The 13,006-nt window shown below is 33.0% G+C and overlaps 1 protein-coding gene and 1 long non-coding RNA gene across 2 annotated transcripts; one reads left to right on the forward strand and one right to left on the reverse strand.

Moving 5' to 3' along the window:
* The first annotated feature begins 328 nt into the window (after positions 1-328).
* On the forward strand, positions 329-723 carry LOC147388252 (uncharacterized). The gene is made up of 2 exons (XR_015171610.1): positions 329-472; positions 569-723. It is a non-coding gene; the product is annotated as an uncharacterized LOC147388252 (long non-coding RNA).
* A 4,530-nt stretch (positions 724-5,253) lies between these two features.
* On the reverse strand, positions 5,254-11,835 carry LOC147388253 (putative pectinesterase 8). The gene is made up of 5 exons (XM_086421182.1): positions 11,304-11,835; positions 11,027-11,198; positions 8,923-9,129; positions 6,944-7,203; positions 5,254-5,576 (listed from the first exon to the last, which is right to left on the reverse strand). The coding sequence occupies exons 1-5, from the start codon at positions 11,675-11,677 to the stop codon at positions 5,426-5,428; spliced, it is 1,164 nt and encodes a 387-aa protein (XP_086277308.1). The 5' UTR covers positions 11,678-11,835; the 3' UTR covers positions 5,254-5,425.
* Between the last annotated feature and the right edge of the window lie 1,171 nt (positions 11,836-13,006).

Consider the following 13,006-nt stretch of genomic DNA (forward strand, 5'->3'; position numbering starts at 1 on the left):
AAAAAATTGATCTATTGCAGCGAATATTGATATCCGCCGCTATATGTATTATATTATATTTGTGAAAAAATTGAGCTATTGCAGCGAATATGAATATCCACCGCTAAAGGTATAATCTGTAACAACGGAACACATTATCCGCTGCTATATTTAGTGACCGAGGCAACACCGTCGGATCTTGGTTCCGCTGCTTATTCACCGCAATAGGTTTTACCGACGGAAAAAATACCCTGTAGCAGCGGAAAAATCCGCCGTTGTACATAAAAAATGTTGTAGTGTGAAGAAATATTTTTTTTTTGGGTTAATTGCAGGTTTTAGAGATGTGGTAGAGTAGAGCTTGCTAAAGTTTATTACAAAGCCATAATTGATTCTGTGAGGAAACATTTTAAAGGAAATGGAGTGATTGCTAGCATGGAACATTGCAATGACTTCATGTTCCTTGATACTAAAGCAATCTCGCTTGGTCGAGTCGGTACGTTTTGATCTAACTAATTTGGTTTAAAATTTTTATTAATAAATAAATATTTATTGATATAACTAATTTGATTAATATGTATATGAATTGTAGGTTGATGAGCAGCACAATCAATCCGACAATGATCAGTGTCCACAACAACCATGATAGATAGTTTTTGTTTTTTGAGTGATAAACATGGATTTATAAGCATCAAACATGGATTTATAAGCATTGACTCTTAATTCAATCTACTTATTATTTTGTTATTCTTATCTCTTAGCTAATTTGATTTACTAAGTAATTGTGTTTAATTGACAAGGTTGTATAAAAATAGGTATTTAATTACAAATAATTTTAAAATAAAAGAAATTAAAAAATAAAAAAAAATTTCTTATTAACGGTAGCCATTACCGCCATTATAGGCATTTAAAATTATATTTATAACTACGGTAAAAAACTAATTAGCGGTGATTTTTAACCACCACCATAGATCTCAATGTATATTTATAGCGACGGTAATACACAATTAGTGGCGTTTTTTGATTGTCACTATATGTCTCACTCTTATTTATAGCCACGGTTGGACTCACTCATATCTATAGCGACGGTAATACTATCTATTAGCGGCGGTTTTTGACCGCCACTATAAGGTTCCATATGGCCTTTAGCTATACTGGCGTTACATGTGACTGTCACTATTAGTAATAGCGACGGTATTTTGGTATTTGCGGCGGTTTTTGACCCTCGCTAAAAACCTAAAATTTTGTAGTGCAAAAAACAATTTTATAGATAGATTAATAACTAGCATATCGTATAGTGGTGAGAAAGTAATTTTAAAATTTTATTATAATTTTAATTCTTAAATAAATTTATGTTAGTATTCTCAAACTCTAATGGTAAACCACACGCAATGCACGTGCATTTTACAGGTATTTTAAAACATGAAAAATACATTTCTTTTCTTATATCATATCTTAATAAACCGTCGAGTTTCTAAACCAACTTGGTGCATTTTTTAGCTGCCTTGACTAAGTTCATGAATTGACTCAATGATTAGCTAAGTTAACTCAGTGAGTTGGTTCTATCAAGATTTGGGATGAGTCACTTTGAAATCCAATCGTCTTGACTCAATGAGTTTTAAAACTACGCTTCATGCTATTATCCTTTCTCTTTTCTGTTGAGCACAAAAACTTAACATGATATTCATGGGACAACATTTCATAGTCCTGCATAATTTCCCTTAATAGTTTATTTGGTTGCATGATTTTGCTATAAATATTTTTCAACTTCATTTCATTTTATACTCACTATGGTATTGTTAACATAAAATTTTGAGACATTGGAGTATACCAAAGAGATAATAAAATAGTGGAGACTGACGGTATTCACACTCTATTTAACAAAAAAGGCTTTTTTAGGTCTTTAGATACCTAAGATTTGAGATAAACACATGGTCAATCAGTTTTTATGGAGGTTGGTCTTAGATTTCACTGCTAAATCTTCTCACAAGTTCTTGAATCCGAATCATCTTCTTTCTAGTGGCAATACTTCTAGACAAATTGAATCATTTTCTAAGCATTTTTATATATCGTGAGTGATGTAGGTAAAGATGATGAGAATTGATGTCCGACAAAATTGATTAGCTCGATTGAGGTTTTCTTGAATGAGGATGGACACAACCTTAATCTCAATCTCCATTGCAAGCAAAATTGTAAGTATCCAGACTCCGGACCTATCAATATTTATCACTTTCAATATGAGCCATAACTACATTGTAGACCTATCAATATCAATTTAACTACGATCTCAATCTCCATTGCAAGCAAAATTGGAAATTTGTCTTCGTTAATGAAACTTGAACTTTGCTCAAACAATACTATTTTACAACCTAAATCTATCTTGAAGAGCTTCATCTAAGCTTAAACCAATTGTTGTCATTTCCTGAATCAATTGAAAACCTTTATTCGTTAATAGAACTTAATATTTCTTTAATTGACATAATTTTACTTGCTTAATCAAATTGAAAATTGATGCAGTGCAGCAGGAAGCCGAAACTTACATGACTAACACAACTCAACAAAAAGCAAAAAAGAAAGAAAAATGAAAGTAGAAACCATATTTCGTAGACCATGGGAAGGTTGAGTAATTGTATTAATCTCAAGTTCTTATAACTTTTTCTATACTATTTATATTTTATTTGCTCAATTGGAAGGATTTTTGCATAAAAAACTATGAAGTCTTCCAAAGTTGGTAAAGTCATGATGCAGCCCATTTTGACTCACAATATATTGTTAAGTTTGGTTGAACCAAGCCCATTAAATCATTGTGGAAAAATTCATATTTTCATCAGATGGTAATGTTTTGCACATGAATTTGGCGAGCCAATCAATGTAACGTACAAATAAATCCTAACTTTTATAATACATGTACTTTTGTACATGCCACTGTATATACAAAAGAGGAGGATGTTGAAATGGATAAATAGTTATGGAAAGACAAAATTAGAATTGAGAACAAGAATTTAAATATTATGAGAAAAAAAAAATGGAAAGCCATTTGAGATGGTTTCAACATGTACAAGAAAAGAATGTAATGGCATAAATGAGAATGGACGTTACATTAGTGAAGATATACATATATAATATATTTTTTTAAATAGTATTTATGTTCCTGACCCTAATATTGGGATAAAGGGCTTAGAGGGCTTAGAGGATGATGATGATACATCATTCAGGTAGCAAATTAAAGCAAATCGTATGCTATTAAGGAGTATAATAGCTGTGAACTTACCATACAAACACTATCAAAATGTGTTTCCTTTTCAATGTATTAATTTTATGGGTTGTTTCCACATAAGCGGAGCCAAGTAACCCCTAACACTTTAATCGATAATTGACATACACCCCTGTGTCTTTTCTAGTTGATGACATACATCCTTACAGTTTCACAGCCCCAGGCCCATTAAACTTTATTTTTAAAAAAAAAAAACAGATATGGTCGACCGTTTTGATTGATGTGTTAGAAATATTCCTCTGTGCGTTCAAAGTAACGACATGTCTCTTGACCCTGATCTTCTAACACTAATACTAATGGAACAATAGGCTAACCTAAATAACTTGGGCCCACATGGATTCCAACACCACATCCCTCTTGATTTCATGGAAAAACTCATATTACAAAAAATTAATAAAAAAACAAAATATATTTTAGGCTTGATCCAATGTGTTGAAGGTGGTGGCTATCGAACTCCCAAATTTAAACTTAAAATTCAAGGATGAAAAAATAAGTTTTTCTTTTGTTTATATTTTTCTTTTAATATTCATAGAATTTTGTTCACTACAACTCTGTGGCATTGGATCATATTTTTGGATGTCATAAGGTGATGCAATCAGGAAACTTTCCTCACTTAGTAAGGAAAATATACATTTTAATCGATATTAGAGATAATTCCTATATTTTTCAAACTGACAACATGCATACATTGACCTTAATCTTCATAGATTAATGAAAAATGATTTAAGAGTCCTCATCTTCAGTCATTATTCATTTTCAAGAAACATAATAACAAAGTTCGGATTTGATAATTATTCAAAAGAGATTCAATTTGATTAATTTAAATAAATTTACATTTTTTTTTGTAAAAATATCAGAATAGTGGAGAGTATAAAAATGATATTTTTGAGCTTCTTGCAAAAATTCATAGTTTTAGTTTAAATCTTTGGTCACTCTTATATGAATTATTGGTCAAAAAGGAAATCAAGATTATCAGTTGACCATCGTTAGCACTTAGCCCCTACTAATCAAAAATCCTGGCTTCCATACTCTTCTTAATTACATACCTCAAACACATAATCAGTACCTAGTGTTGGTATGAATGTATAAGGAAAATGACTTCCCTGGTAAAATATGAATTTTCGTTATGAGAAGTGCCAAACTGATGCTCTTTGTATGCTCTCTAACATGGTAGTGCATAAAACCATAGATCATTTTCTCTGGGATACACAATGGAAAAGATCTATTGTTCCATTCACATGCCACGTCAAGAGTACACAAAGAGTGTCAGTTTATCATTAGTCTTTTAGATATATTACTATGGATTTGTCACAAAATTTATCTTTTCATATTGTAGAAAATTTTGGTGCGAGAATCAACGATAACAATAAAAAAGTGCAAATCATGAATAAAGAAAATAGAACACATAATCTACATGGTTCGACAAGATTGCTTATGTCCATAGGTGATGATGAGACCAATCTACTTTTTTTTTGTGAAAAGAAAGGTAACCCACTTCCTCTCGGTGAAAAAGAAACTCTTGGAAACCCTAGAATGAGTTGGGTACAAATGCATGCTTCATACAAAAAACAAATTGCCCCTTGCGAAGAAGTTACGTAATTAAGAAAAAATTGCTCAAAGCAATTTGCTCGGCGAACTGCCTATTCTGTCAATTTAATGCCACTAATAGAACATAACACTCAAACATAAGAAACCCATATCAATTTTCCACCTTTGGTGGGAAAATGTATTTTTTCTTGCTTACCCCACCCTCAAATCTAAAACCCAGCTTTATTTTTTGACATTTTCCCAATTTATAATCAAACGATGAAATTTACGTTCCCACAATAATCAACTTCACCATGAAAATTTTCTTGAGGAATTCATATTCCCTTGAAAATAATTTCCTTCTAATATTTCCTCGAGAAATATAAGTCGGATTCATTTAAAGTAGTTTTTATTATTCTTGCAAATTAGATGATATATAAAGTGAAAATATTTTAGAAATCAAGAATAGTCTTTTATATTGTTCTAAATAATACAATTTACGATATGGTTAAGAGCATCAATCACAATTAATTGATACCATGATCTACTTGGGACTTATTGATTCTTTAAGACAAATAATAAGAAACCCAAAAACACATTGCAGAGGAACACTTGGTAATTAAATTAAAATACAATAAAATAACTCAATTAGAAGGGTTGCAACCATTGATCTCCATCAATGAAAGATAAATTGAGAAAAGGAGAAGCTTGTGTATCATTAAGTATTTGAACATAGGGCGCCCTCATAGTCATATTTGCTCCTCCACCACTGCACTTGTACTCTCCATAGAAAATGGTCCTGTTCCACAAATAAGTTAATAACCAAAATGTCCCATATTATTTTATTAATGACCAAATGTCCAAAAAATTGTTTTCAACAAAAAAAAAAAAAAACAGCTTATGAAAGTTTCCCCCAAAAGCACTTCCCTCGAAACTATCACCATACAATCTATGTCTCAATTGTGATTTATATAGAAGTGATTCTATAGATGCATTTCTATTGAAAGTAGAGTTGCACTAAAGATGGTTTCAATACTCGATTTGACGTCTCATTTTGTTCGTGGATGAGACCAAGTTATATCTAACTATATAAACCATTTAACTATATGTTTACAATTACTTATTGAAATATATATGGGAGCGGTTCAAGGGTCATATGTAAAAACATATGAAAAAACAATGATTTTTCAAAATATGGGTTAGAGGTTTTGGATTGAGCTGATTTTTTGCAAGGATGATCACTATGATGAGAAGATCATCCTCACAAAAAATCAGCTCAATCAGAAACTTCTAAATCCATCAAAAGTGATTTACAAATCAGTGACAAAAATTGGAAAAAAATCGACGGTCCACATTCTAAATCACTTTTAATGGGGTTAGAAGTTTCAAATTGGACTGGTTTTTTTTTTTTTTTTTGGATGATCTTCCCATCATAGAGATCATCCTCACAAAAAATCAGCCAAATCCAAAATTTCTAACCCATATTTTAAAATTTTATTAATGTTACATTGTTTTTACATATGTTTTCTCATATGGCCCTTGAACCTGACCATATATATATATATATATATATATATATATATATATATATATATATAGAAAATAAGGTAGATTAAAGATCATTAGTTGCAAGATAATTTTTTTATTTAAATAATAAATATCTAAATTATAAAAAAAAAATTATTCGAATAAAAAACAAAATCCTGGTTGACTCGGTTAAGTTTCACTAACTCAGCCAAGATTTGAAACCATTTCTTACTAAATGAAACCTAAGAGATACTCTAATGGTAATGCTATATTTGCCTCTCTTAATTTCATTTTTTGAGATAATAAACTACAAAAAAAATATTATATTTGACATGTGCCTCTTTAATGTTTCATCTCAAAACAATGTTATTGGTATGCTTAAATGGCATTTTGCCAAAAAAATAAAAAATAAATAAATAAAAAATGCATTTTTTTACGGCAATTTGGTAAAAATAATCTAAATGACAATTTTTCTAACTTAAATGAAATTTTAGTAAATTTTGAGATATTCCAAGACTAATGTCAAATATGGTACCAGTTAAAACATAATCCATTTTTGAGAATTGCCACCATAGTTTTGGACGCCATTAGAGATGCTCTAAGCAATTAAAGAATTATATATCAAATTTGAATCCTTACTGGTCTCTAGTTGGATCATTAAAGTCATTCCATCCTTCAGGTGAGATGATCTCAGACATGGATGTGTAGGCAAAAACAACCCGAGAAAATGGTCGCCATGCACGACCTAGCCATACTCGGCCTGTTCCTCCTATGGTGCAGTTGATGAATACGAATCCAGAGTTTTCGTCGTTGGAAGCTCTACCATGGGCTGTAATTGCTCCATTTATGCTCTTCACTCCTACTGGTACTGGATTTGCTATAGAAATTAACCTGCAGTTCTGAAATGGTAGTAGAGTTGTAGGTTAAGTATGAGTGATTCTTAATGACTTATGATCTAACACAAACCAATGTAATTGATAAGTAGCCAAATGTGGTATTTCCAAGCCAAATTTTCTTTATAACCCACCAATTAACGAAATTTTACAAATTATACTCGAAAATAGATACTACTGTTACAAATAAAAGTTGGTGTGGCAACGTAATTAAGCTCTCTATAAACTAAATGTGTGGACAATTTTTATAAAGACTACACTCCCTCAACCTCTGTTTACTTATTTCTATCTTTCTCTCAATATATTTGTTAGTTATGTCTTCTATTCTTGTATGTGGAGGGTTGTCGTGGATTCAATCCGGATCTTTTAAGATCCGTTAACGACCCACATGACCCATTTAATTGGGCCCATTTGATTTGATTTTGGATCCGATCCGTTTAACCTCTTTGTAACCCTAAGTATATAAAGGATAAGAGATGAAACCCTAAAGGGAAGAGAGTGAGATACGAGAGATAGAGAGAAATTGTAACCGTGTTCTTCTTTGGTTAAAATAGTGAAATCGCCGTTTTCGCCCGTGGACGTAGGTCGATTCTTTAACCGAACCACGTATATTTTGTGTCGTGTGAGATTCTTGTGTTCTTGCTTGATTTATACTTTGGATCCTAGGGTTTAGTCTAACAATATTTGTAGGAACAAATATGGTTGCATAAATTAAGCACACACATTCAATGCTTTATGTAATAGCTTTAAATTTGTTCAAGATGCATGGTGCAGCAAGATACATATCTCATAACACTCTTTATACTTTGTTAGACTTGATTCTTTAATGCTCTCAAATTTAAGGGTTGGGCTTGATGGTAAGACTGGGTGTGCTCCCCAGGTCTTATCTTCGAATCCCCTTCCCACCACCTTGTGTGGCACTTAAATGGGTTTGGGTTAGTCCCCTTAAATCTCGTATGGGGTTGGTCATGCGGGGCCCCCAAGGGAGATTAGTCCGTCACGCTTACGTGAGAGTGTTGATGGGATACTCCCTCGGTTACAACAAAAAAAAAAAATTTATAATATGGTGATCCAACTAATTATATATTTTATGGAGCCGAATATTATTTGATAGTCAAGAAGCATCATGAGGAAAAAAATACAAATTGAGCATATTGTTGATGAGGAAGTTGAGAAGGCGGACTAGAAACAAAGGCGTTATAAAAAAAAAATGTAGAAGTAGCCCCAATAAAAATTAGAGAAAGTTAACTGAGATGATTTGAACATATTCAACCAAGGCCAATTACAGTCTTAAAGGAATAAATATTTAAGTTAATGTGAGAGAAAGACCCAAAGGAATGATTCAATGGAAACAATGAAAGTAGATATGCATACCACACTTTCAGCAACAACAGACTTCGCTTTGTAAAAGGTGAAATGGAGGAAAATGATATATTTAACCGACCACAAATCTTTGGGATAAGGATATATATACAATATGTCTTAGAGCCCATTCAAATGAGCTAAATTTTAATAGCACAAATTACGATGAAGGAAAGTCTGATCTTGATGATTTGAATATACCGATTATCTGGATGGCCAAGAGAACATTCTTAGTAGAAGAAAAGCCCTTCTATGATTATTCTTTTGTGGGTCTTTTGGGTTCATTAAGATAAATTTTAATTAGCTTCCTTTACAAATGCTAATCTTAGATGTAAAATGCAATTGATAAAGTAAAGAGTTCACCTCATAAATTGATCTTGCGTTTCCGAAAATAAAATCGATGGATCCTTGGATGAAGCAATCCTTAAAATAGTGTCTACCCCTATCGTCATGAAGCGTGTCTTGGGCTCCGAAGAATCCACAACCCCAGAAGGCAGATTGATCTCCATATATTCTAATGGCTACTGCTTGAGCTCCAACAGCACCAGGGACTGGCATTGGAGCTACATTCTAGTAAATTTATGAATTTGATTAGTATATAGACATACTTCTTCACTATAATAAGTATATATTAGGATAATTTTGACATACACCCATCCGATTATCAAGTATGATTGAGATACACTATGTGAAAACTGGAAAATTGGACTGACAGTTCAAGACAGTCGAAATTTCTGATGTTCCCTAGATCTGACAGTTTAGAGCCATCGAGTTTCTCCCATCCTCCATGAATTTGACAGTTTTGATCCACAGAAAAAAATTAAAATTCCACAATGAAAATTTTGAAGTCTTATTGCCAAATTTTATGAAATTTGACACCTTGGACCGTCGAATATGGGCATTTTTCATGTTGTGATACCCATTTTGGGTTTTCAAACTAACATATAGTGCTGCAACTTGAGCGAGCTAATCCGGGCTAAACCCAATTGATGGGTGAGCCTGGACCAAGCTATCCAGAGCATTAGTTGAGCCTTGGTTAGAATAAATCAACCTGACCTTAACTCGGGTTGAGGGTTTGGGCAACCCAGCTCAACTCGAACCTGAGGCTATATAATAATATGTAAATACTTTATATTAATTATATATTTTAAAATTATTTTAGTTTTATATATAAAAATCTTACTTATATTAATTGTATGTCTTGTTTAATGTATACATTTTTTACCTAATCAAAACAAAATTAGGCTCCAAACGGTCCAAGAGGCCCAAAATGACCTAATGCAAGCTGGCCCGAGATTAGAAGCTCAAGATCAGGTTTAGCATGGGTGAATGAGCCCAGGTCTACCCTCCAACCTGCCCATTGTGGAGCCTACCTTGACTTCAGTCCTCAATCCCTTGCCAATCAAGTTTTTTTTTTCAAAAATCCATCGTCTTCAACCTCAAGGGTATTTTTTATATATATATCCTCATCTTCGATTTCAAGATTCTATCTCACTCAACCTTGAAACCTAAAAAACAAGATAAGGTTTTCGAGAAGATAGACCGGAGATGACGGTTGAATCTGGAGACAACTGGTTTTTGAAAATCCGAGGGATATGTCTCTAATTTTCAATAAAGCCTAGAGGTGTACTACAAAAATATTTTCATAATTATTATCATATACAATTTTTAAATATTTAAAGATCATGGTAAGAACTTTTGTATTGAATTTACCTTTATACCCCTTCGGTTTTTTAAAGTTACATACTCGTAATTTAAAACTAAAGGGGTATAAAGGTACATTCACTACAAAAGCTTTTTAATACACGTAAAATTTATTTCGTAAAGTAAATATTTCAAAACTGGTATTTGGTTACATATTCATTTGATCAAAAGTTTTATATGTTTCTACACTTTCACCTATTATTAATTTCATTATTTTGAGATATATTTCACCATCTGTTCTTCCATCGATGCCAACATTACTTGAATCACCGAACTCTTTTACTTAACAAATAATCATTTTGCAAATCGAATTTGGAGGTACACCCTATGTTAAGGAGTGCAGGTCTGCTAATTTGGTTAAAGTCTGTGAGTGTTGATAACATGACTTAATCAAAACCCACCTTCACCTACTAATTCATATTGACCACTAATCTTGCTTGCCTAACAAAAAATTATACCTATGGGAAAAGATAGCACTACGTGATAAAAGGATTCAATTCAATGCGACTCTTTTAAACACTACTTGAAAAAGGGGTAAATTCGAAGGGCCTTGGCGTTGAATTTAGCCATTTTTTTCATAGTTGGGTTACCGTCAAATTTACCCCTTTTTCAGGAAGTGGGGTTACCAAATTTTAGATTATGACCCTTATAAAGTTGGGGTATGCCCCCGAAATATTTGTATGTTATTTTTAATTTTATTAATACCACTTACTTGCTTAGTGAAAATGAAATAATAATACGATATATACGAACAATATCTCACCATGAAGCTGATGTTCTTAGCGATGAAGTTGGTAGAGAAAACTTGAACTGTGCCACAATAAAATGTACCATGCGAAGAGTTCGCAGTATCATTCCACACAATCGCGGTAGATTCCATACCTTGTCCTTGAAATGTGATATTTGGTTTGTTTTTCGGAACCAAAACCTTCTCACTAAAACATATTAACGACTATTTATTTAGCTCTCTTGAAGCTTAATAATCACTGATTAGAATTTACTAAAAATAATAATATTAAAAAAGGTGTTTTATAACTTACAAGTAAATTCCAGTGTTGATCCATATAATAGTTCTTTTGGGGCTAAAGACAGTAATTGCATCGACAGCGGATTGAATTGTTGTAAAATTGCAACACCCATTTCGATCAACGCAAAAAAAAGAGGTGGTATTAGTGTCTGGAGGAGGGAAGTTGGGTGGAAAGTTGTCGCAATTGGGCACAACTTCATCCTTGTGGTGGTGGTGGTGGTGATGGTGGTGGTGGTGGCGGCGGTCGATATCAAATGGGATAAAGCTGGTGAAGCCTAGATTAATGAGGTAATTGAGACATGGTTGATTATGAATTATGAATTTTGTGGATATGAAAGCAGCCAAGAAGGATGATAGAAGGATTAGAGAGAGGTTTTTGGGACTCATCTTTGTGGATTGAAATGTAGAGAGGAGAAGGGGCAGAGATTTTTGTAAGTAGAGGAAACAAAGAAATGCACTTGAAGTATAAGGCAAAATGGCATGTCTTGCAAATCACCCATTCCTCTTATTATGCCTTGAGACATTTGCAACATGTCCTCCTTAACATGAGCTATGCTTGAAAAGTGGAAGTGTAACTACAAGAAGTTAAAGAATCCTCATGGGCTGGATCAAGATCAGCCAAAATCCGATCGACCCGTTGACTTATGGACGTAGGCCCAAACTTTAGGTTCATTGTTTTTGGCATAAAAGCAAATACGTGAGTTGGGTTGGGCCATTGGGTTCATATTGTGTATGTGGTTAGTCCTTGCTTGGTATGATCACAGATATCTATGCGAATTGGTTGAAATTGGGATCGTTTGGGCCGAGCTTAAAATACCAGTTCGGCCCATGTTCATCCTGCAAGAATCTACAAAAGGCCCAAACTTGTCTTATCTTTTGAAAATGACAAGACTACTTCACGCTCTTCAAGCCTTTGCTGTCCAATTTCAAGTTAAGGTACCTTGTAAAATGCTTTTCCTGGTAGAGTAACTCTTCTCCTCCCCACAATACCTAAGTTAAAGAAACACCAAATTTGATGTACCCCCATGACACAAAGGTGGAGAGAAAAAAAAAAATTTTGAAGGAAAAATGATTTCCAGTGTTTGATTGCATCTTGAAAAATGTCAAATTGGGTTTTTTTACTTATGGGTAGAGGTTCTAATTTGGTTCAGTTCAAACCTAGAACTAAACTAAACTGATATCTTTGGATTGGTTTGGTTCGGTTAAAAACACGTTGTGGTTTGACTCGGGGTTAAGAAAATGTAGAACCGATCAATTCAATTCAATTCTCGATTGGTCAAGGTTGTATTGAACCAAATCAAATTGAGAACCAAATCCTTATAAAATAAATAGATACAAATTAATTTATCATGGATTGAAGGTGGAGGATCATAATTACTTTTTTTTCATTGTGCTTATTGCTTAGGAGTTAGGACATAGATTAGTGACTTATTATATGAAATATTTCATATTTCATATTTTTTTATATTAAAATATATGTTGCTTCCAAGCAGTTTATAGGATATTGGCAACCTATAGAATCGAACCGAGTCAAACCGACCTTAGTTTGTCTTGGTTTGGTTTGCTCCTATTTTATGGGCAATTCGGTTTGGTTTTGGTTCTTGTTTCGTGGAAGGGACCTACATCGGTAGTTGGTTCAGTTTCAATTTGACCCAAATAGAACCAAGTTACACCCCTACTTATGGGGTTAGGAGTAATTGTTGCAATTAGGGGTGC

This window comes from Akebia trifoliata, chromosome 13, assembly GCF_017979445.1.
Source record: "Akebia trifoliata isolate Shusen 1 chromosome 13, ASM1797944v1, whole genome shotgun sequence".
In the NCBI taxonomy this organism is placed as follows: Eukaryota; Viridiplantae; Streptophyta; class Magnoliopsida; order Ranunculales; family Lardizabalaceae; genus Akebia; species Akebia trifoliata.

Excerpts from the sequence above, each read along its gene's own strand:
- LOC147388253 (XM_086421182.1), bottom strand. The coding sequence starts at position 11,677 with ATGAGTCCCAAAAACCTCTCTCTAATCCTTCTATCATCCTTCTTGGCT. Across the intron at positions 7,204-8,922 it reads ACGCAAGATCAATTTATGAG|AACTGCAGGTTAATTTCTAT; the intron begins GTGAACTCTTTA and ends CTACCATTTCAG. Across the intron at positions 5,577-6,943 it reads AATGATCCAACTAGAGACCA|GACCATTTTCTATGGAGAGT; the intron begins GTAAGGATTCAA and ends TTTGTGGAACAG.